Source organism: Apteryx mantelli, chromosome 1 (genome assembly GCF_036417845.1).
Source record: "Apteryx mantelli isolate bAptMan1 chromosome 1, bAptMan1.hap1, whole genome shotgun sequence".
NCBI classification, from domain to species: domain Eukaryota; kingdom Metazoa; phylum Chordata; class Aves; order Apterygiformes; family Apterygidae; genus Apteryx; species Apteryx mantelli.
Window position 1 is genome coordinate 182,576,961 of NC_089978.1, and position 22,095 is coordinate 182,599,055.

Here is a 22,095-nt window from a genome sequence, read left to right on the forward strand (position 1 = left end):
ACATATTTCTTTTTGTTATATTTACCATATCTTGTAATTTCACAACAACGTAATTATTTCCTTACACATCAGGTACTCCACTGCATCATGTCCTTTTAAAGCAGTTTCTGGAAGTGCAGAGCTATGGTCATGGTCAAATGCTTTATTTTTCTCCTTTTTTTAAGTTAAGATTAAAACAAACTAGAAAATGACATATAACTCAGCAAAAGGTTTTAAAAAAATCCAAAGAAATACACGAGTCTCTTTTTCATACCAAGAGTTTCATTGTTATTTCTCCAAAAAACAGAATGATTGGCAACATTTTATTTACACTGTCGATAAAAATAGAAGTAGTAATCAGTAAAAAACATTCCAGCGTAATAAGGATCTGTTGAGCAGTCTGCAAGATCCTGCAGAAGAAAAATAAAGGAGATTAATATAGGATCTTCTCTCAGCTCAGATGTTCTTTATCTTTTGCTGTGTTCCCATTTGAAAAAAGCTTACCGGTGCAGCTACACGGAAATAGTATGCGCTGTCATACAACCTAGCTACAGGGAGAATCCAAATATGCTGATATCCCTAGATAATAAATGAGAGAGAAAGAGATTTGATAACCTTATTTCACATTCAGTTGGAGAGAAAGATAGGCTGTGGAAACATTTCATTGACAAATGCAGTGCATTCGATAATTATGATAACAAGACCTGAGAGCTAGTTGGAGCATTTAAAGACAAAGTGCTGACTTTAAACCTTGCAAATGTGGTTTTGCTCTGATCAGCTCTGAACAGGAACTGACAGACATCTGGCTCCCAGCGACTCTCAGCTGGCTCTGAATAACTGAACTCCCTCTCTAGTCTTCAAAGCAAATTGTACAGCCAATAGGAGTTGTCACTGCTGTGCCAGGTGACCTGAAAGCTGTAATAAAGGGAAATGGCAATTCTGCTGATTTAGAAGTAGCAACATTAGTCCTGTTCAGAAGGCAGTGAAAGTTTCTCTATATGTTCGAAAGATATGAGCAGCGTCTTCACCTTCACTCAATATTTCAAAAAGAGATGCTGGGAAGATTTCATTTTACTTTTGATTGCAGTGTCCTGCAATGTACAAATGAAATAATATATTTCGTATCTGTAATTTTTATCCTACACTGAATAAAATTCAACCCTCATCTCCTTTTTTTTCTAATGATCCATTCTGGTACTCCTAGGATATTTTTTATTTCATCAGTTCCTAATGTCTCAACTCCTTTCTCTTTCTTTCCTCACTCCACTTTCTGACATATTCTCTGTGTTGGAGATGATAGGCTTACATGACACAACTTATGTGAGAATTGCCCAGAGTCCAAATAATTGCTGTCCTACCCTTTGGTAGGGGATAAGCCTTCCAGTCCTCAGGAAAATCCTCATGAAAAAAATTCTCCAACCAGGCAGTGTTTCTATTCTGAGTCAGGTCAAACCCGAATACTCACTGCTGCTGGAAGCTAGCTGGCTTTAGACTTTTGATGCAGATTTCAGGTTGACACATGAAATCTCTTCGGCCAGCTTTGGCAGTAAGCTTCAGGGATATTTCTGCATGGGCAAACTCTCTGGGTCTGACGTAATTTCAAGGAGTGTTGGAATTACAGTAGACTGGTCAAAATTTGGAGAACTTCATTTACTTGAGCCTGGTGGTTTTTTGCAGCTGTTGCAGACACGCCTATAACTTTTTGCAAAGGTAATTGGAAAGTTTATTTAAAGTCTGCGTAAGGATGCAGGTATCCCAACTGCTCTAAACTGACAAAGCACCAAAAAAAGTAATTTAAAACCAACTAAGAACATACTCTGTATGGTACCATAGACCAACAATTTAAAGTTGGTGAAAGGACTTCCAATTTCATGTAGGGTCCTCCTTCTGAACAGTTTGTTCAGAAATGCTACCATCCTTAATGCTACCATCCTTGCTTCTGTCTTTCCTAATTTTTTTGGCCAGAATAAACATTTCCAAGCAACGTGGACAAATCTGAGGACCTGGTAACATAAAGAGTCTTCTATTTCCCTAGAATTTGAAGGGAGTTTAAAGTCTTCATCACTTCCCTGGAGATGATCTACAGTTTTCAAGATCAGGTTTCTAAATAACTTTTTAGTGGTAAAAGCTAACATGTTTTAACAACTTTTATTCCCATCAAGATAATTCAGAGAATGACATGAAAATAATTCTTGCTTTTACACTAAATAACTTTCTCTACAGAGCTTTACTGGTAAACTCCTGTTCACACAGAAATAAATGGGAATACTACCACTGTTTTCAGTGAAGCCAAGACTTAAAAACTGGAATTTGCTACCCATAAGATAACAATGGAAACAGTACAATAGATGAGAATTTGGAGGACTCTGTCTTCTAAGGCCCTGGGCGAAAAGTACTCCCATTTCTTAAGTATCTCTGGAAATGTAATGAGTTATAGGAGTGAGTAGACTCAAAAATCTTTTCTAGGGTCTTTAGAGAGTCACTAGATGTTTTTTTACAAAATGCAGCAGAAAACTGACCCACACCAAAAGGTCACATCCTAGCTATCTGATTATGGCCATGCCAAAGCCAGTTATGTCTGGTAGACTTGAAGTATACCTGGATTTCTACCACCTTAACTAAGATCAAAATTTAGTGGCTAATAATTTTATGAGTCAGCTTCTAATGGGCTGTTTCTTTTTCCCAAGTGCCCATAAACGCACTGTTGACCCGGCCAAGGGGACTAGCTGCCATCAGCTACTCTCCTTTCCACACTTTGGAGATGGAGATCTTCTCCCTGGGGTCTTCTATCTCTTGATTGATTCATTCATTCATTCATTTCTTATAATCATGGCTCTGTGAGGCTACTCAGTGGAGCCAGATGTTATAACAAGTCTTTTCCACCTTCTGGATCTCCCTCTATACCAGAACGCATCCACACAACACCACTGGCGTCAAGAGCACCTACATTCAAGGGATCATGATGTCTTATCAATGAGACTTTGATGCTTTTATGAAAAACAGAGATAGCTAATAGAAGGAAACATCATTCTGGAGGCCAAGGGGAAAGGAGAAAGCTAATCAAATTATTTCAGTGCTGTATGGCTCCAATGGCCAAAACTGTCAGAGAATTGAACACTTTTTCCTCCACGAAGCTCAATTTTCTTTTCACTTTTGCAAATTACTTTTAAAGGAAGAGATGAAAAAGCAGCCATGTGGGACACAGTATATAAATATGATTCCCACAAGCCAGAGTATTACTGCAAAAATATTACCTGTGTGGTTTCTGGGAAAACCTTCCCACTGCTTCGGCTTAAAGCATAATAGGGGCAATAATTTCCAAACGTGACTTTGCAGAGGAATACAATTAATGGTTCTGTAGTGCTTCAACAAAGAGAAAAAAATAAGGATTTATTCCACTGCTCTTAAATAAAATAACCATATATATAATACAATATAAATAATAGGGGGAAAAAAATCCTTACGTGGAACAAAATATTAATTATGGAGAAATAAAGGAGAGGAAATTATTTAATTGGTTGATATGAAGGAAAAAAAAACTGAGCCACCAACCTCTAAACTTGCTCCATTCCCTTCCATGAATGGAGGAAGTTTTGCTTTTGGAAATCTGGGTGATTTTTACAGTCATTAAGATAAATCTAGAAACGTATATTAACTTCCTTAAACCTTAAGCCTATTCATACCAGATGCTATTATATATGACTTTTTATACAACTCAATGGTCATGACAGGCTTGGGCTGCATGGCTTATGTCACACATAGGCATAACATGCCTATGCCAGAGGATATTTGGGCATCTAAACAAAATAGCAGACAATTTTATGGAAGACAAACCCCAAATAAGCCTTAAAACAGGGGCCTATATAAATAACTAACACTTGCCACTGTACACGTGCAAACAAGTATTCATATATGCCACATCTTCTGTCCTAGACCAGATGTGAATATTGTGTGTTGGTTTCATTTGATTTTATTCAGTGGCATAAAGGTTTTCCATATTTTTGATGTATTATCTTAGTACTTGGACACAGCAGTAACTCAGATATGTTTGGGTCCGAGTTTTTGTTAAGTGAAAGGTTATAGAAAAAGTATAGATTGAAAACTCCCCCTCCCCCCCAAATAACCCAATATCCACAATAAATTCAGCAACTATTTCAGTGAAACTCTGAATAAAATCTATTACTCCCTACACGGGAAGGCTTCACCACTAGTTTATAAAGTTTAAAATGCAGATTTTCAGTTGCTGCAGAAAATGAGTAGGTACTTCAGGAGTTCTGTTATATCTCCTCTCACCTCTGTTCAGAGGAGTAGGACAAATCCACGCAAAACTAAGTCCTTAACTGAGACCTTTGGGTCTAAAGAAGGATGTTTACAAGGTGGTACTTTTTAAGATCAATAGATTGGACTTAAAGACTATCTGTAACTTCATAAGGCCTTGTCTTGGACAGACTGGAGTTATCAAGTGTCATTGAGCAAAGCGTTCAGCAGCTTTTCTGGCTAACGCTGGCCTCTATCAGAGAACAGCCCCAAAAGAAAGGATATGTTACTTCTGGGAGAACACAACAGAGCTAGACTTTTATTTCAGAAGAGCACCTCTGCTGAGAGGTAAGTCTGCTGCTTATTCCTGGTGTAAATCCTAATTCTCTGTATTACCAGAGCTAGTATTCCTGCACAAGAATCCCCTTTTACTGGGCTTGGTTCAGCAAGTCAAAAAGACGGTCCCTGCCCCAAAGACTTTACTCACTTATAAATGTCATTGTTGGGAGTTATTTATGCATGTTCCTAATAACATTTCTCTACACTAAAAAACAGTCCTGCTGATACAGGAGTACATGTCTATTCAAATAATTACAAGATTAAAGCTTAAGACTACTGGATTTTAATACCTGCCTTGATGGGTGAAATTGTCATTGCCCTGAAAGCAGTACTAGGCTTATGTTTCAGCAAAGGATCTCCCCAGAGGTCTAAGTTAAGGACTTAGTTTTGCATAGATTTGTCCCGCTCCTCTGAATACAGATGGATTTCATTTAGTATCAGAATAGAAATCAGGCAAGAATTAGTAGCAAAAAATGAATCACCATCTTGTTATGGACGCATTATCTTTAATTGCACTTACTTGATTTCCAGGGAGATTTCCACATTCGTGGGCGTGTGTTTGTTAATGGGAATAACATAGCTGTAATTTCCAGACCTGATAAAAGGTGGCATTAATGCACATAGGATTTTAATATAGATATCATCTTTGCAAAAACATGGAAGTTGCTTTTAAATTTAAAAGGAAAAAATGTGAAAATGTAGAAAAAGCTCATGTACACTACAGAAAGCTGTGAGAAGGAGCCCATCAAGTAGCCCTGTCACATTTATGGTACTCCTATCCCACCACAATAAAGCATAATAAAACAATTTACCTACCTGCACTGTAGATTTTTACTACAATAGCGACTGTCAATGCTTTGCTGAGTTTCCAAAATCTGTATGGATCTGATTGTTGTATCAATCCCTAAAAACATTAGGAATAATGTTTTCTTCTTGATTATTTCAGAAATCTCAGATAAGAGCATAATAATATTAGCATCTGCTTGCTTGTTTGCCACTACAGAAGTTGCTACTGGTCTAAATTTGCCCTTGGTCAAAACCTTTGATTGATTACATTCATTCTGAAGTTACAGGGGACATGGGATCCCTTGTTTGTGCTTTACATGGACAAACAGCCTGGGCACCTCAAACTGAAATATTTTCTTTTGACCAGACATTAAAGACCATTTTGATGATAGCCCAACTGGCATACAAATATGTCAATGTTCATTTTAATGTACTAGCAGCCATGCTCATGCAAGTATCCATTAATCTGAAAATCGTTACCTTTGCTGAGAGAAATGATTTGGTATGCAACAAAACTTGTTTCTAACCGTGTATCCAGAGAAACTACCTAAATCTAAAGGGTATTATACTATCTTCATAAAGCTCTGCCTTGAATTTTCAAGAGCTTAGAGTTCTGTAATATTCTACATATAAGAACATCATGAAATATGGATCAAAATATGCTCAGCTAACCAAAAATATATTTGCACTTTGATCCTAAGTAAACTGCGGCAATAGGAGCAACCAAACGCAGCAGATCTGGGATACTATGCTGATCTCTTTCCAATACTTAGATCCTGATCTTGGAGGAAGTTGACAATCTGAGGAATGCGAATGCGAAACACAAACTCTAAAAGTTCATATTTTAAAATTAGCTCAACATCTCATGTATAAATACACACATGTATATGATTGTATATATACATGCACATATATCATAGAATATGTTTCAGGGCAGCATGTAATGCAGTTAGATACTGCTAATTGAAAACTTACTTTCCGAAAAAAACTCAAAACATAGCTGGTGTATTGACTACCAGGAAAGCTGAGTAAAGTAACTGGTTACCTGAGTGGTTATGTCCCTAACCAGATTGGATTAAGTTCCCCAGTTTGCCACAGGCTTTCTGCCTTTCCATGGGCCAGTCTCTCTGTGCCTCATAGGTGTTATCTGAAGGGGGTAGTTATGGTGAGAGGAAGAGTATAGCCATACTGGCGTGGCTCTCCCCTAAGTGAATTAGCCCTGCAAAGAGTTAGGCAGCAAGAAGCAGCGAGCTAACACAGCTGTACTGCTTCTGTTTTCACAGCTGACCTAGGAATCACTGCACTGTGCTGCATCCTGCAAAGCTTATTCCTTCTGGAGACATCTACAGAGTCAGATCAGTGCAGGTCCACCATTCAACCATGTCTCAGGCCCCCAAGCTAGCCCGCTTCAGGCTGAATCATGGAGCGCCTGAAACGGAAGGGGCTGAACAGATTTAATCCCCTCAAGGGGCCTATGCTCACACCGCTGATGGGATAGGGATGACCCATGTGGGGTTGGGATATGAGACCCACAAGCAGATAGCCAGAATCCAGTTGTTGCCTATGCTGCCAATGCTTTAAGTCTGGCAATGTGGTGTAGAAAGCATACAGAGGATGTGTTTCAGCAGGCCCAAGTCTGTTCTTCACCTTGCACTGTGAACACTGCTTTTGAGTTTCTGTTCTTCTGTTCTGCAAAAACACTGCACAGGGACTTGATGATTATAGGCTGACTTGTGCTTCTATGCAGTAGCACTTGCTTAACTTTCAGCATGCAAATACCCACACACATACTTAAGTGATGGAGGGAAGGAAATCGAGTATGTCTGTCTCAAAGAGCTAGCAGAGAAGAACATTTCTGTTTGCCAAAGAAACCCTATTCTGGGGTGTGCAGCCACTGTAAAAAAGTCAGAAGGGGAGTGATTTTTCTCAGATCATCTCACTCTTGTGTACGCAGGCAGCAAGCAGAACATGTGCTCTATTCCTTGCATGGCCATGGGTAGCAGCCTGCTTTCAGTGCATGCCACTGCATAAATGTTTTATTATACAAGTATTGCCCAATCTTTAATCAAACATTTATTAAAAAAAAAAAAAAACTGTAGAACAGAGCATCCACATAACTGAAAAGACAAGGCATAATCCTGCTCATGCTGAATGAATGCCAGAATATATCATTACAATATCTGCAATCAGCGGCTACTCGTCATCACAGAAAAGCATCAATATTTTCAACCCAGACTGGCTCTGACAGCAGCGCATAGTCATTAAAAGGGGAGCCTGAAATCAAGCTGGAAGTCCTGTGCCCCAGAACTTCATTTCATTTCCACTAACGCAGGCAATGTCAGGATCCCAAGGCAGAGAAGGCCCCCTTCAACAGCTCATGCTTTTATCCATTAGGTCAATTGTGCCAAACCCCAAACACATCCTTTACACTGTAGCAGGCACTTCCTGCGCACAAATACACCACTCGCATGCTTAAGCATTTACTGTATAAGGGATTGCAGTGTTGATCACCTTACGAGATTTTAGCCCCTGTCAAGAAAAATGTCACTTGTCTTGCATGTGAAGCCAAGTCTTTTGTCTCAAGTAGTAGCTTGAGGAAACAGGTGCAGGTTTAGCTGAGACGAGCTCATTATGTGTGAGGCAATCTTTATGCAATAATTCCCCAAGGATGAGAGGAAGAACTTGCTGGGTAGCCAGCGTATTTACAAAAATCTAATGAAGATGTAAGAATAAATTACAATGACAAGAAAATTATAGTGCAGGTATTTAATAGAATTCTAAGTTCTAATTTCCTATAATAACCAGTTATAAATGAAACTTCTCTCAATTCTAGCAGCAGAATACCAAGTTATACAATTATGCATTAAAACAGTTTAAAAAAATGTGGGACTTACAGTCATCTCCAAGATCAGGTCTGTTACGATTTTTGATTAAATTACTTTCAAGGAACATGTTACTTTTGTTTCCTGTGAAAGAACGTTTATAGATGTTCCCAGGTTAGCTTTGCACAGTTATAGCAGCAAAATATGGACACATCATAAGATGTGTTGTTAATTATTACTTGGATAAAGGCACACATAACTAACATGAGAATCCTTTAAAATACAAACCACCTCTATTCAGTCTAAAATACATACAAACAAATGACATTTGTAGATAACAAGAAACAAGCTTTTGAAATTCTACAGGACATTTAACACATTTAAAAAATAGCCTAAGAGAAAAGATTTCATGCCACACAAGAAATATCAGTAATGTTATAACAGAGAGAGAAAGAGAAAATCAACATCCAGCCAGGCACTTCAGCACAAGTCTGATCATAAAGCCACATCCTTCTTATTAGTGAGAAAATAAATCAATGGGTACCTGCCTTGTAAACATAGCCTATTGGAATAAATTAGCTTTTTGAATGTAAGACAAGACATTGAAGACTGACCCAAGACGTTCCGCTTCAGACACAGAGGGATGAGTCACCAGACTAGAGAAACTAATACAGAGCTTTAACAATGTTGTCACCATGTTCACTAAAGTCAGCTCTGTAATTTCAAGTGTTGAACTAGGGTGGGAAATCTAAGTTGATGGGGGGGTTTATTCTATTCTTTTTCTCAACACTTCTCTAGAAAAGTGAAGTTTAAAAGATCTTTTGAATAATCATTACATAGTCCAACTTGTAGAAGGCAAAAGACCCTTCGAGCCCTTGGGAGACAATTTAAAGCTACTCCTGTGCTTTTAGGCTAATTGCCAGCCAAGAATTTGTCCAGGCAAGTATTACTGATAAACTGGCCCTGAGGAATGTTGATCTTGCCTAAACTATCATGCTGCATCAAATATCATTTCATCTGGGAAAAAACGGAATCATGTATTTCTAAAATGCTGAAATACCCCATTCCTGTGTTTTCCAAAGGAAACATTTTGATTTCTAAATGAACGTTTAGAACAAAAATCTTTGTTTCATTATATAAAAATTTATTTTACAAAAACAAGGATTGAAATGCAGTATTTCACTTAGATGGAAACAAAACAACTGGACTGACCTTATTTATTCCAGATTTTGGTTTTGATTTCATTTCAGAATTGGGAAATAAGAAAATCCAGGTTTTCCTAGTGCTAATAGGTAATCTGGAACATGGAACAACACTAACAACTGGAATCTGAGAGCAGAGAAGCAAAGCAGTACAGAACCATCTTACCATCTTTAGAATTTCTGCCGTTTTTTTTGTTTTATTATGAATCAGTGATACTGCTAGTTTTTCCTTCCATCCAGCCATCTTCTATTTACTTGCTCATCATTCAGATTTGTCATTTCTACCAGTTTAGGTGGTAACTGTTGCATTTTGCAGTAATCTACCATCCCATTTCTTTTCATTGGGATCTGCTGCCAGACACCTAGAATGGCTACTGAACATATGGAATCAGTTGTATACATACAGTAGGTCTTGAGGCAGACCTAAAAAGGTTTATTCATTCTTCCTTTCAATTTAAAACTAGTTGTCACATCATCCTTCCCCTCTCTTCTATTTTCTGTCAATAGACTAGATACATTAACAATGCACTGATAGTTACCTGAGACTTTGCATGCTCATTAACAGAAAACTGTTCTGTGAAAACCTACATCCACTGGTAAGGGTAACAGGATGCTCACTGAAAGAAATATGTTCTCCCTGTAGATACAATACATCAGCTCTGCAAGTATTGGCAGGAATATTTATTACATATTTTGAATTACTAAATATTTAGCACTGTAATTCTTTGTCTGGCAGATGATCAAAGAAAGCATTAAGTCAGTATCAAAATTCTGTACAAAATTAGGATGAAGATAAATTTATTTTACTAAGATTTCAACTATTTGAACAAACTAACAATGAACAAGCTAAACAAGCTGGAAATGCATTTTTATTTGTTTCTTTACTCTGCATAAAATTACCATTTTGTTGTCCCCTAGGTTGGTCCAATCCAAATGAAATGTAGAAAACCAGACTGATAATATTTTTATTTGGAGCTCAAGATGCCAATCCAGAACACCAGGAATTACCAAAAAGCACTGTAGTAGCTTCTAATAAATTGTGGTATACTTCCACTCTGTCATATATAGTAACTCTGAGTGTTTTCCTAAAGGTCCACATGGGATATGAAGACCCAGTTTACTCAATACTGAGTATAAAAGTATGGGCATGACCAAAATGAAATGAGGACAACCAAACTCTTCATACAATATTCAGATAAACTTATCCAATAAATCTGGTATCCTTTTTCCTCAAGTACTGCCTGGTTTTAATTCACATGAGTTGGAATATTCTATAAGCAGTACCAAATTACCATGGAAAAAACCTGCTGCTGATTTCTTGTGATGGTATCTTGCAGGGGGAAGGTGGTAAATGTGAATGCACAAAGCTAACTGAAACCTACCAGAAGCTCTCACCAAGCTTTTATTGTGAGGGAAGAGATGCCAGGAAGGGGCAATATTTTGATGGAAAGTAAGGACACCCCCTTGTTACCAGGGGCACTTAACTTTAATAGACAGGCAAAGAGCATTGCTGAGATGGAAGCAGAGAATAGAAAAAGCCTAGATGCTGAAGGGTATTCATATTCCTTATGTCCACCGAAAGCAATAGGAGTTAGAAAGTCTAAATCTTTCAGAGGATCCAGTTCTTAAGACAAATAACGCAAAGGAAAAAAAGGCCATATTAAGCTAGAAGCAGGCAAATACTGCAAGACTTCATAAAGATGTGCTGAATTCTTTTTTTTCTTTTTTTTCATAAATATGGTCTTCCTTATGAATGTTTTTGTTCCGACTCGCTTTGAACACTGCCAACTCAGCCTTTTCCTCAACAAATTTGAGGCACAGAGGATTAGGATCTACAGTAAATGTGCTCATCCATTATTAGTGTCTGCACTCACAGAATTCAGGTGCCACATAGAGGGACAGTAGAAGGTCTGTTGAATATGCCCTCCTAAAGTAGCATTATTTCAACTGTAATTGCACATAGTTTTATCTTTCCATGATTTAGACTAATCAGCTGATTCTAAAATATCCACTGTTTATCTTGATTATTCCTCATATTAATCACAGCTTTTTGTTCTGTTAAAAGATTTTCCTTTTCATTTATCTTGGCTGCAGCTACATTAAGCAGCTTACTGGTTTTCTTTCTGTTTGGATTTCATATTGACATTGTTACCTTCTGTCTGGGGATACACTCAGCTTCATTAAACTTGTGCAGATCTGAAATATTTCAGTAGCTTGTGTACTGTGCAGATTTTTCACTCTTGGATCAACACTTAATGCTATCTGGAGCATGAGACTCTGAGAATGCTTTGTGTTTATTCTTATCTTCCATTTCCACCTAATATCAAAAGCATCCAGCTGGGGATAGAAGGTTTTCATATTTCATTTTCTTCCACCTACAGTTCCCTCATTTGTAAGTGAGATTAGTGTCTCTTTAATTAATCAACACACTTTCAGGCTTCAGAGCCATACAAATCACTTAGGTACGACCTCTTGAAAGTATTATGTTGAGCTACATCTGCCACAGGACTTAATGCAGCAATAATTCCAAGAATCACAAGAACCAGTTACACAGAACTTGTCTGCAGACAGTAGCACTTCTCAATATAAAGAATTGCCAGTGAGCGAGCTCCACTGAAACTGTTTTGTGGTAAGAGTTTCATAGCAATCGGCAATGCCTGTTCTTACAGACATTTGTACATCAGAGGCTGAACTAGGTCAGTTCCCAATTTCACCTCAAATCGTCAACTGTGGTTGATGTAAGAATTGTTCCCAAGGCCAAGAAAGGAAGAGAATGAACACTGGGTTTAGTAATGCTAACGCTTGCTTCTAGACATCGGCAATGTTAAGATCTGGGAATGGGGAATACAGATCCCAAGTTTTTTTCTCATCAGGGCTGAACTTTACAACTTCATAAACAAGAGTGCCATTTTTTCCCTACCACTTGTATGACCAGTATACCTTTACGTACAAGCCATTTCTTACAGATATTATAAAGGTTGCAAACAATATGCCTACTAATATGTTACACATATAACATCTGGCAGGCAGTATCTGAAAGGGAATTCATTCCAGTAAAAGTAATTTATTTCATAGAGCCCTGCCTTCAAATACCACTTCTCTGCTCAAAACCCCTGCCTGAATGAGCAGTTATAATTCTAAGTTTTATGTTTTGTGGCAGTTCAATTTCTGTCTCTGCCCACAGAAAGATGCAGTGTCACCACACTGTGACACTATTAAGTGTATCAGTTCTTTAAATCTGCTACTTCACCCTACACTACCCCCAGCTAATTCCTGGCCAATTGTAGCCAAAGGTTAATTAAAGCGATTAGTGATTTCCAGATTCACATCAACTTATTTACCAAGAATTGCCAGTAAGAACAGTGACGCCTCACAAACATTTTAGGACCCAGAACTCTAAAGGTAACCAGGCCAGATTTTCAAAAAGATATTAACTGCAGTGACAATTAGTTATAGCAGGACTTTTGAAATCCTCTAGACTAGGCACTTTCTTAAGAAGCTAAATACTTTTAAAGATTCCTGCCCCTTTCCCCAGACTCTTCATATAGTCTTTACTCAAATGGTAAATCATAGAAATTCATGTTTCAACTTACCTTCCTCCTTTGTGTCGGTTTCCCCATAACTTAGAGATTTGGTTTCTGGCTGATGAATTGGACAGCAGTAGACCTTGTCACATGGCAAAATGTCACAGAAATTCACTTCAGGGATCCCACTGACGGGTTGCGTGCTCTGAGAAATTGTGCTTTTCCCCTGCAAAGCTGAATTTTAAAAAAAGACACAATTCTCACTAATGTTGTTTGTCTATTGACATTTTATAGTAACACAGAAATTGTAAGCCTGCTATGCGTATGCAGACCAGCAGAGATACTGTACCTGCTATAGTAGTAGAAGGAAAGAGTGCAACAGAACTTGAAGTAGTGCTGATGAAGAAAAAGAAAAACAATTCATTAAGAAATGGACATCAGTGTTGCAGACCAAAACAGAAAACAATAGTAATTCAATTACTTGCCTGGAAATGGGATGTTTTTCAAGAAGTCTGTCATGAATGCTAAGTACATAAAGGGTCGATATTGTCAAAGCACTGTAGAAAGAGAACTATTCTGTAGATTGATATACATCTCTTATATAACATAACATAAAATACTTTGAAAGTACCCTGTCCAAAAGCAGTAGTTAACTGACTGATCATAGCCCTTCTAGTGGGAAAAATTCCCACTGCTTTTAACTAGTCAGGTACTTGTAAACAGCTAAATTAAGCAGAAAACATGGACACTTTTTCCTTTTAAATAGAACCACAACAGTAGTTCAAAGTACTCAGCACGTGAAGAGATTGTGAACCACAAGTTTTTCGAATAGAAACAGAAATTGGCAATCTGGAAGTCCTGAGCGTAGTTTCCCTGCCACAAGTCTGCATTTGCACACAACAGAATCGCTCTAGTACTTAAGCACAGAACAATTACATAAAACGTGTGCATGTCTGCTGCATCCTGCTTTGGATCTGTAGCACAAGTCACTGAGAAACCTTCATACCCTGTGGCACTGACAGAGATTACAGCTGTGCGTGCCACGTGAATGTTTCATTTTTCTAAAAGCATTTTGACTTTGCAACATTACCAGGCATATGCATTATTCATTTGAATATATTGTGTTCTTTGAGTAAGGTGGATGAGAGAAAAAAAACAGACATGGTTCACTTTTGAAACTGCTACTTCCTGAAACACTAAAAATTAATTAAAGCCACTTATTTCAAGCCAAAACCAAGAAAAAATTGCACTCTTTATAACGAGACAAGTAAAAAGGGAAAGAAGAAACAAGTCAACTTGTTGATAATTAGTTCTTACCATAGTGCCATAATAGCAATCAAAGCTATTATAGTCATTTGGAAAATCTTCTTGGAGCAAGACTCTTTCTTCTTTGAGAAACAAACCTGTAAGAAAAACAATGTGCAGTCAAATTAAGTGGCATATAACTAAGCTACTACTAGTAGATTAAGAAATACTACATTAGTCTGACTCTCAGTTAACCTTATTTATTTCAGAGGAACCATACAAGCCATACTTTAATTAGATGCAGGGGTTGACTTCCAGTGAGAAAAATGTAGGTAATGAAAGGTTCCCTAAAAATGTGAGAGTGCTGCGCAATGTTAATAGCCTGGCAACACAAACATTACGCAGGAAAGAAGGATGGATAAAAACAACGGTTCCTTCTCTTTTCTTCCTGACTTTTCACACTCTTGAAGTATTTTAAAATCAAATGAAGAAATCAGTGAACGATGGCCACACCCAAAAGACGAGCAGCTTCCAGTATACAGTCAGACCAGGTTAAACTGGGGCTGATAATAAATACAGAAGAAAGGCACTCTCCAAACAAGAATAATAGTCTCAGATGACAGAGTATTTGATCGTCCTTATGGAATAAAGAGAACTCGACCTATTATTTTCTATATTACGTTTTATGTAATCATTCTGTGCCTAAATACTAGAGTGATTCTGTTGTGTGAAAAAAAGCAAGCTTTTTGGCACTGGCAAGAGCAAGGTAGGCAAAGGAGCAGTGGTTAAGATTAAAGAACAGGACATAGTAGCCTAGGAAGACTGTCCTGAAAAAGGTCAATATATATTCTTTAACTCATTCAATCCTTCTGAAAGGATGTCCTCTTTCTTTAATAGGATATGGACAAGAGTAGTCCTCCAAATATAGCAAGGACATCCTAACCAGGTCTTAACCACCTGAAGGGCGGTATTATCCAATACAAAACAGGAGATGCAAACAGCAAGCCACAGAGAACATGCATTCAAGGAACATAGCTGAGGAAGAATTATCACTGTGAAGACTTCTGAACCCAAACCAGCATTTCTGCATAGGGCATGATGTGAACACATCTACACACCTAACAATTCTCTCCTGATAGTCTCCCCCTGAATACCATTACACAATGTAGATCTGCCCTCATGCACAAAATGTACAGGCAAGAAGTAGAGCAGTGTCTTGTGCATGCTTTCTATCGCAGGACACTGAGCTTTTAAGGTTCTGGCATGACTCTAAAAAATTCTGGCAAAGGAACTTGATTCTATATTTAGAGACATGAAAACTTTCACCAGTATTTCAGCACTTATAAAACTCTCTCATAGATTCATTTCACATATTTAATTTCACTCACCTTGCTAGATTTTAGCGTGACTGATTTTCTTGATGGCAACAGACTAGTAGCTCGACTATACCTACTGTAAGAGACAAAATCTCATTAACATTCAAACATTTCAGCAAACCATGAATGAAAAAGAGATGCTTTGCTATGGGGTTAATGTCACATGCTTTTGCAACTGTAACATTTAAAAAGAAAAAGGCAGAAAAGCCTTTACATTCATTTTCAAGAACAAAGGCCTCCAGTTACCTCAGTCTGGTGAATGCTTTTAAAGGCTACATTTGTTTTCAAAGGAAACTTGGAAAAATGGTTTAGAAATAGGGAATGCACATCATTTTTCCATTGAAGCACTAATGAAGATTCTTTCTTGTAAAAGAAGCTCTGCAGATTTCTCTTAGCAGCAATTTCTAAGTGGCAGCATTGTAACTGGAGGTGGTCTGCCTTTGCTTTATGCTACTGAGGAAATTATTAAAATGATTGCAATTTAACAGCCATTTCAGATATTAATTTTCTCAGTGATTTACAGAATGTGTGAATTTGCCTTTTTTTGCACAACTTAAATGATGAAGATTTGAAAGACAGAGCAGCTGGAAATGAGCTGAACTCTGCTGTCAAGCAAAATTATCTTTCACTTCTACCACAGAGGCTTTATCAATTTCTGTGACAACTATGAGAGAACATCCCAAGCTGGGACAGTGGTACCTGACTGTACTCTTTTCACTGACTGTTGACTTTAAACTGCTTAACCGTTTCAGCTTGGCCAGTTTTCTATTCCACTGTTCCAATTCTTCTATTCTGATTTCAAGGTTGTTGGTTAGCTTACAAAGCTGCTTTACTGCACCAACGTTCTCCATAAAGATCTGATCCTGAGAAGCAAAACAATGACAAGAGCAAGATACAGTATACTCATCAATCAGATGCAACAATCAGTGATGTGCACAGAATTCATCTATGTAAGGACAAATTGAATATTTAAAATACAAACACAAGTTAACTCACCATAAATGAGAGGTCACTTAGGACTATAAAACTGATTTGCCGGAGTGTAAAAATTGCTTATGTTCAATCTGCAGTAAATTGGAAAATGAGGACTTGCGGAACAATATGACTGAGCTAAACAGCTTTGTAGACCAAGAGTTTAAACTATATTTTGAATTCATATTGTGCTGAATTTTAAACCTGAAGACTGTCAAAGCAGGCACTTGCTATTTGACTTTTACCATTGCAGCTAAGCATTGATTTCAGAATCCCCTAGCAAAATGTACATTCAACCATTTACCTACAGGATAGACTAGCCTGGCACAGACAAGCTAGAGTTGCTGTCCACATTGCATGTGTAACATAAATTATATAGGAAGTCAGTGAGTCAGAGAAAGATCCAAAATATAAGGCCAAGCATGTTACTTCTAAGATTGGAAATGGCTTCAAAAACTGATGGCAGGATATTTTCTCTCCTCTCCAACCTCTGCAGCCTGTTACAGGATTCCTGTAAGTTCTAATACTGTGTGATCAGTTCCTCAACCACCTCAGTTCAGACAACATTCATTTACTCTCTCTGAATATTTTACCCAGCACCAGCAAAAGCCTTCAATTCTTCTACCTCCTCTTTGCCATCTGGATACCAATTCTGCTGCTGGAGTAGCTCTCAATACACCCATCCAGGTAATAAGGGTTTTATCTATTTCTAAGCAAAAAATGGTTACTGACCACCGCAGCAGCATGGCAACAGCATGCCCTCATTGCTGTGTCTGAAAGAACAGCTTTTGCACATTAATGTACAGCCAGGCTATTGCCATTATACCTTGGATGAAGCTATTACTGAGGTAAATGCTGCTAAGTGTTTTAGTCTACTCAAGGCATGGAGAAACAAGGCAAAAGCAGTTTTGCTTTTCACCTTGTAAACACCGTGCACAATAACTTATTTTAAAGGTGACTGCATTCCACACAAATAGTGTTTTTATAAACAAAAGCAGAGCACATATATTGGTGTTAAAGTGCAAACTTCTGTACTGCAAATCACGCATGAATTTCTTCTAGGTGGCTTCAAAAAGCTGAGAAAATGGCTCACCTGACAAAATGAAGGAGTACTTTCTTTGGAAGAAAGGACTGATTAGAGTTTTTCGTGCCTCACTGATGACAGAGTATTGAGCACAGTGGGGTTGAAGAGAAATATTCTTACCCCAAAATAGCCAATTTCCCCATGGTTAAGACATTCCCTCAGAATGTTGCAGAGCCTGGGTCAAAGGTGTAATGCAATTAATTAATTTTACAGAGTGGTAATTACACAATTAATTAATTTTTACAGAGCCGCAAACAGGTGACTGACACAGAAGCACAACTAAGCCAGCCAACACCCTGCTCATCTGAAACTAAACTTGGGATGCAAGGTAAAGTTCAAGGCTTCACTACCTGCCTGACTGAAACCAGAGATACAGAGCACTGTCACCCACACGTCCACCGACTGCTCAAAGTGCTGAGGTATTCTGGAGACAGGAGCTCCAGCTTTTTAGAGCAGATATTCCACCTGGGACATGAGAAGTCCCAGAGCTCTGAATTCAATATACGTCTTCAACTGTTGGACACAGGCACACCTCCGCCACCCCAGGTCACAAAATGCTGTATACATTGATATTCACATGCTCTGCCACAGACGTTAAGAGAAAGACACATGTAGCACTGCAGTAATTTTGAATGCACCTCATTCGAATCAAGTGTCACAAGTATTTGTGAAGTGATCCAAGCTAGCCAAGAAGGCAAGAAAAAAGGAAGTAATAATAATAACAAAAAAAACCACATCTGTAACAACACATTCCTGCTTGGGTCACATCTGTGGCAGAATGATATCCTGTAGGTCACATCACCGGAGTGCATCCTGTCAAGTGTTATCCAGAGTCCTAGGCTAGAGAGGACAAAGGGAACACAACGGGCCCAAACAGCAGTGCTTTATGAGGCACTGTGAGAGACAGTATTTTGTGCGATGCTTCAACAAAAAGAGATATTTCCATCAGATACATTTTGTAGCAGTTTTCTTCATTAAATTAGAAGTGCTCTTGTCCAATCTAAAAGTCTTGTCAGAAAAAAACTGACCACCTCAAAGCAGTTTTGTGGGCAAATAATGCTGCAATTGTCACACATTGTAACAGAAAGAGCTAAAGGGCAAAATGTGCCTATTGTCAGTAATAAACGCCACTGTTCTTCACAGAGGATCTGGAAATCAGCTAGAGAGGATGGAAGTCTGACCAAACAGAGCAAATTTTCCAACAGTTCCCCTTTCAACAGTGGCTCTAGAAAGTCCCACTCCCAGTGTTCAAACAGACACAAGGCCAATTGTCCATCCTGTAGGATGTAACCCATGGCTTCACTTGTTTCAGCTAGATAAGACTTCATGAGCAAAAATTAGAAGAAGCTACCTCAGTCACCTAGTTCAATCCTTCACTATTGCAGAGTTGTGTAATAGATAATTTAGTCCAGAAAGGACTTTTGATAGTCTATCCTATCCATCAACTTGCACACTCACCATGAGCAACACCACACATCCTTTCTGAAGGTACAGAAAAACTCAATCCTTCCCAGCCTTACTTAGTCTGCAGATAAATGGAATATCTTTTAAATGGTAGATGGAACAGAAGGATGAAAAATACTCTGGTCTCCTACAGAAAAGAGAACCATTGGGCTGGGAAATGGTCTGACTTAGCCTGGCTGATCTCCATGCTTCCCTTGACCTGAATTCACACACTGAAGGACAACAAAGACATCTTACCACTTTCAGCACTCCTGGGGGTGGGGAGGGGAGCAGAATAAGAGCTCTAAGCCACAACAAGCAGCATATGGAGCAGGTTTTCTGTTACAGTCAGTGGCCTCCTATTTTCCTGTTAGCCACCTGAAACCTGAAATCACTCCTGTGGATAACATGAATATTGGGATGTTCAAGAAAGTGTTCTTTCAACAGCTTTATTCAATGTGTTTAACTCATGACTGCTTTATATGGAATACAGCCTAGCAGATTTAACCTATTAATTTAACTTATTTGTAGCCTATAAAAAGAAAACAAGACAAGCAATATTTTCGATAGACCCCTTCTCCAAGTTTGGTGGTGTAAACTCATGTTTTCCATAGAATAAAGAAAGAATGCATGACTATAATGAATGACTTTGTTCATGACATCATTGAGATAAGACAAAATTACCAATCTGTGAAACCTCCCTCCTTCCATTATCAGCTGTCAGTGGGATGAAGCTGGGAAGTCATCTCTGACCTGCAGGGAACCAGTGGCTCAACAGAGGAGCCGCTCTGAGTAATGTTCTGGATGAGTGCTCCCTGCAATCATGTGTTACTGGTCTCTGTGACTGATTAGTCTTTTACCATCCTATTCTCCATGAAATGTAGGAGGAGAGAGCACAGGACGATAGAAGGCATTGTTTCCAGCCTAGGAGCATAGTAATTATTTTGTGTGCCACAAACATTTCATGATGTATGATTTTGAAGCTGTAATAAGGATTTAAGATAGTCAAAGAAATCTCCCACAGAGCACATAGAATTAGCATTTGCATTTGATATAAGGAGATTACACAGGCTATTAGAGTATGGAAGTTTTCATTTAACAAATCAAATGCCACCATTGCTTAATTTACCTCTGAAGCATTTAATTAATTTAAACACTTAGATGCAAAAGAATGTTTTGGAGGCCCACTTGTAGGACCAATGTTGTGAAATCTCTATCCAACTTTACTTAACAAAGTTAATTTAAATTTCTTGCATTTACCACTTTTATTGTATGTTCATTTATTATTATAGAGAGATGTTAATGTAAATACCTTCTATCATTAAAAGATTCAGCCATTTACCAACATCTGGGAGTTCAGTTTTCCTGAATGATTTTCCAAAGATTATTTCTATAAATACATGTGCTGGCCTACATCTTTGTATAAAACACAGTGTATATTTATAGCTTCATACAAGAAAGGAACAGTCTAAATATACACATCCTCTTTCTCTCTCAAAATCATACCTTATCAACCATGAGGAAGTTTTCTATTCTTTCTCCATCGTTACAAGCAACATCTCCAACTTCTGTAACGGCTTGAGGTAAAAGCTCCTTCACTTCCTGGGCTATTATTCCTGTTCACAAGATAACAGAAACTAAAGTCAGGAAATGCAGTGACATCTAGACATGCAGTGACCATGGTTTGTGTGCTTTCTTTGAGTTACCCATCCTAAAAGCCACAGGTAGGGCCAAGCATGATCTAGAATTTCCCTGTGGTAGGAAAATCCCGTATTTCACATTTTTTCTATCCCAAAACAGAAAACAAACAGAAACCTTTAATACTCCCTTTTCTCCCCAGTAACAACAGAATTGTTTCTGCTCACATACTTCAGTCTCGTTAAACCTATGTAAAAAAAACCCTTATATTATATCTTCAAAAATTGAAACAGAAGCTAGAAACACACCAGAAATGCTTCATTTTGGTATTTTCATTTTACAAGAGAAACACAGCAGAAGTATACTATTGTGGTATCCTAAGAGATGAAATGCAAGACATTAAAAGGCACTGTGGCACAGTAGACAATAGTGGAAGAGAATGAAAAATTAGAACAGAGCTGACTGAATACCTGTTTCATGAGTATTGTTTATTCCCATAACAGATGCAAATTCAGGCTTGTAGTCATATTCCACCAGCTTAATTTGGGTTATTCTTCTCAACTGCTCATTTGTATCAACCTAATTGCACAAATACCAGGAGTCACACGTTGAAACATTAAGAATTACAGTGGCATCGAGGACTTCACAGACATAGCAGCAAGCCTGATATGGCCACTTGGCCAATCTTCCCACTGGAACATACTGACAGTCTTTCCATTCTTCCTTAGCAGGGTTCATTCATATTTGTGTTCCCAGCTACCCTTCAGTCTTACAGCTCCCATTTACACAGATTCCCCAAAATTCTATAGTCTGCCTTTTCAAAAGTCCTTAGGCGATGGCTCCATGGAGCACAGTGGTACACCTATTTTCCTTGGACCTGCATTTCAGCACATCCAGGATAAAGCAGCTACTTCACATGTGTCAGAACAATGATCCATACACATGCTGTGGTACAAATATAAATGTCTTAAATACCTCACAATCCTTACCTCTCGGATATTCTGTTTTGCTCGGCTGTCAGATGGATGCATGACTCTACCCATAACTTTTGCATTTCCACAGACAACCAGTGCTTCATCTGGTGCATCTGTGTTAATTCCTACTCGACCATGATAGACCATCGTCTCTGGAACATGTCCTCGTTGCCACAGTACATCACTGTCATTCTCAAACTGCCCTGGGTTAGATGCCTGGAAAAAATATATATTTAAAGATACACTATAACATAGATGTGCCTATTGCTTTAACCCATTTGTTGGTGAAAATCAAATGCCAAATCTTTCATGTTTAAATAGCATTCATGAGCTTTTCTAATACACCAGCATAAAAAACAGAGGGGAATCATTTCTAAGTAATTGTTTCTGCACAAACAATCTTGGCTTCACTGGTTCCTTTGAATTCTATTACACTTTAACATTCAGTTAAATC

The 22,095-nt window shown here is 38.2% G+C and overlaps 1 protein-coding gene across 5 annotated transcripts in view; it reads right to left on the reverse strand.

Moving 5' to 3' along the window:
- Positions 1 to 241: 241 nt before the first annotated feature.
- The window catches only part of MYRFL (myelin regulatory factor like), a 45,735-nt gene continuing 23,881 nt past the window's right edge, over positions 242 to 22,095 (reverse strand). For 3 of the 5 annotated variants that reach the window (XM_067313462.1, XM_013947991.2, XM_067313437.1), the window contains 15 exons: positions 21,657 to 21,857; positions 21,138 to 21,246; positions 20,536 to 20,645; positions 16,230 to 16,393; positions 15,543 to 15,606; positions 14,227 to 14,312; positions 13,395 to 13,466; positions 13,259 to 13,305; positions 12,979 to 13,143; positions 8,256 to 8,327; positions 5,392 to 5,479; positions 5,096 to 5,170; positions 3,234 to 3,342; positions 484 to 558; positions 242 to 389 (listed from right to left, as the gene is read on the reverse strand). In XM_067313462.1, the coding sequence (XP_067169563.1) occupies positions 303 to 389; positions 484 to 558; positions 3,234 to 3,342; positions 5,096 to 5,170; positions 5,392 to 5,479; positions 8,256 to 8,327; positions 12,979 to 13,143; positions 13,259 to 13,305; positions 13,395 to 13,466; positions 14,227 to 14,312; positions 15,543 to 15,606; positions 16,230 to 16,393; positions 20,536 to 20,645; positions 21,138 to 21,246; positions 21,657 to 21,857 (1,524 nt within the window). In that variant the 3' untranslated portion in view covers positions 242 to 302. The remainder of the gene's footprint in view (positions 390 to 483; positions 559 to 3,233; positions 3,343 to 5,095; positions 5,171 to 5,391; positions 5,480 to 8,255; positions 8,328 to 12,978; positions 13,144 to 13,258; positions 13,306 to 13,394; positions 13,467 to 14,226; positions 14,313 to 15,542; positions 15,607 to 16,229; positions 16,394 to 20,535; positions 20,646 to 21,137; positions 21,247 to 21,656; positions 21,858 to 22,095) is intronic. The other 2 variants (XM_067313445.1, XM_067313455.1) reach the window with 2 other exon arrangements.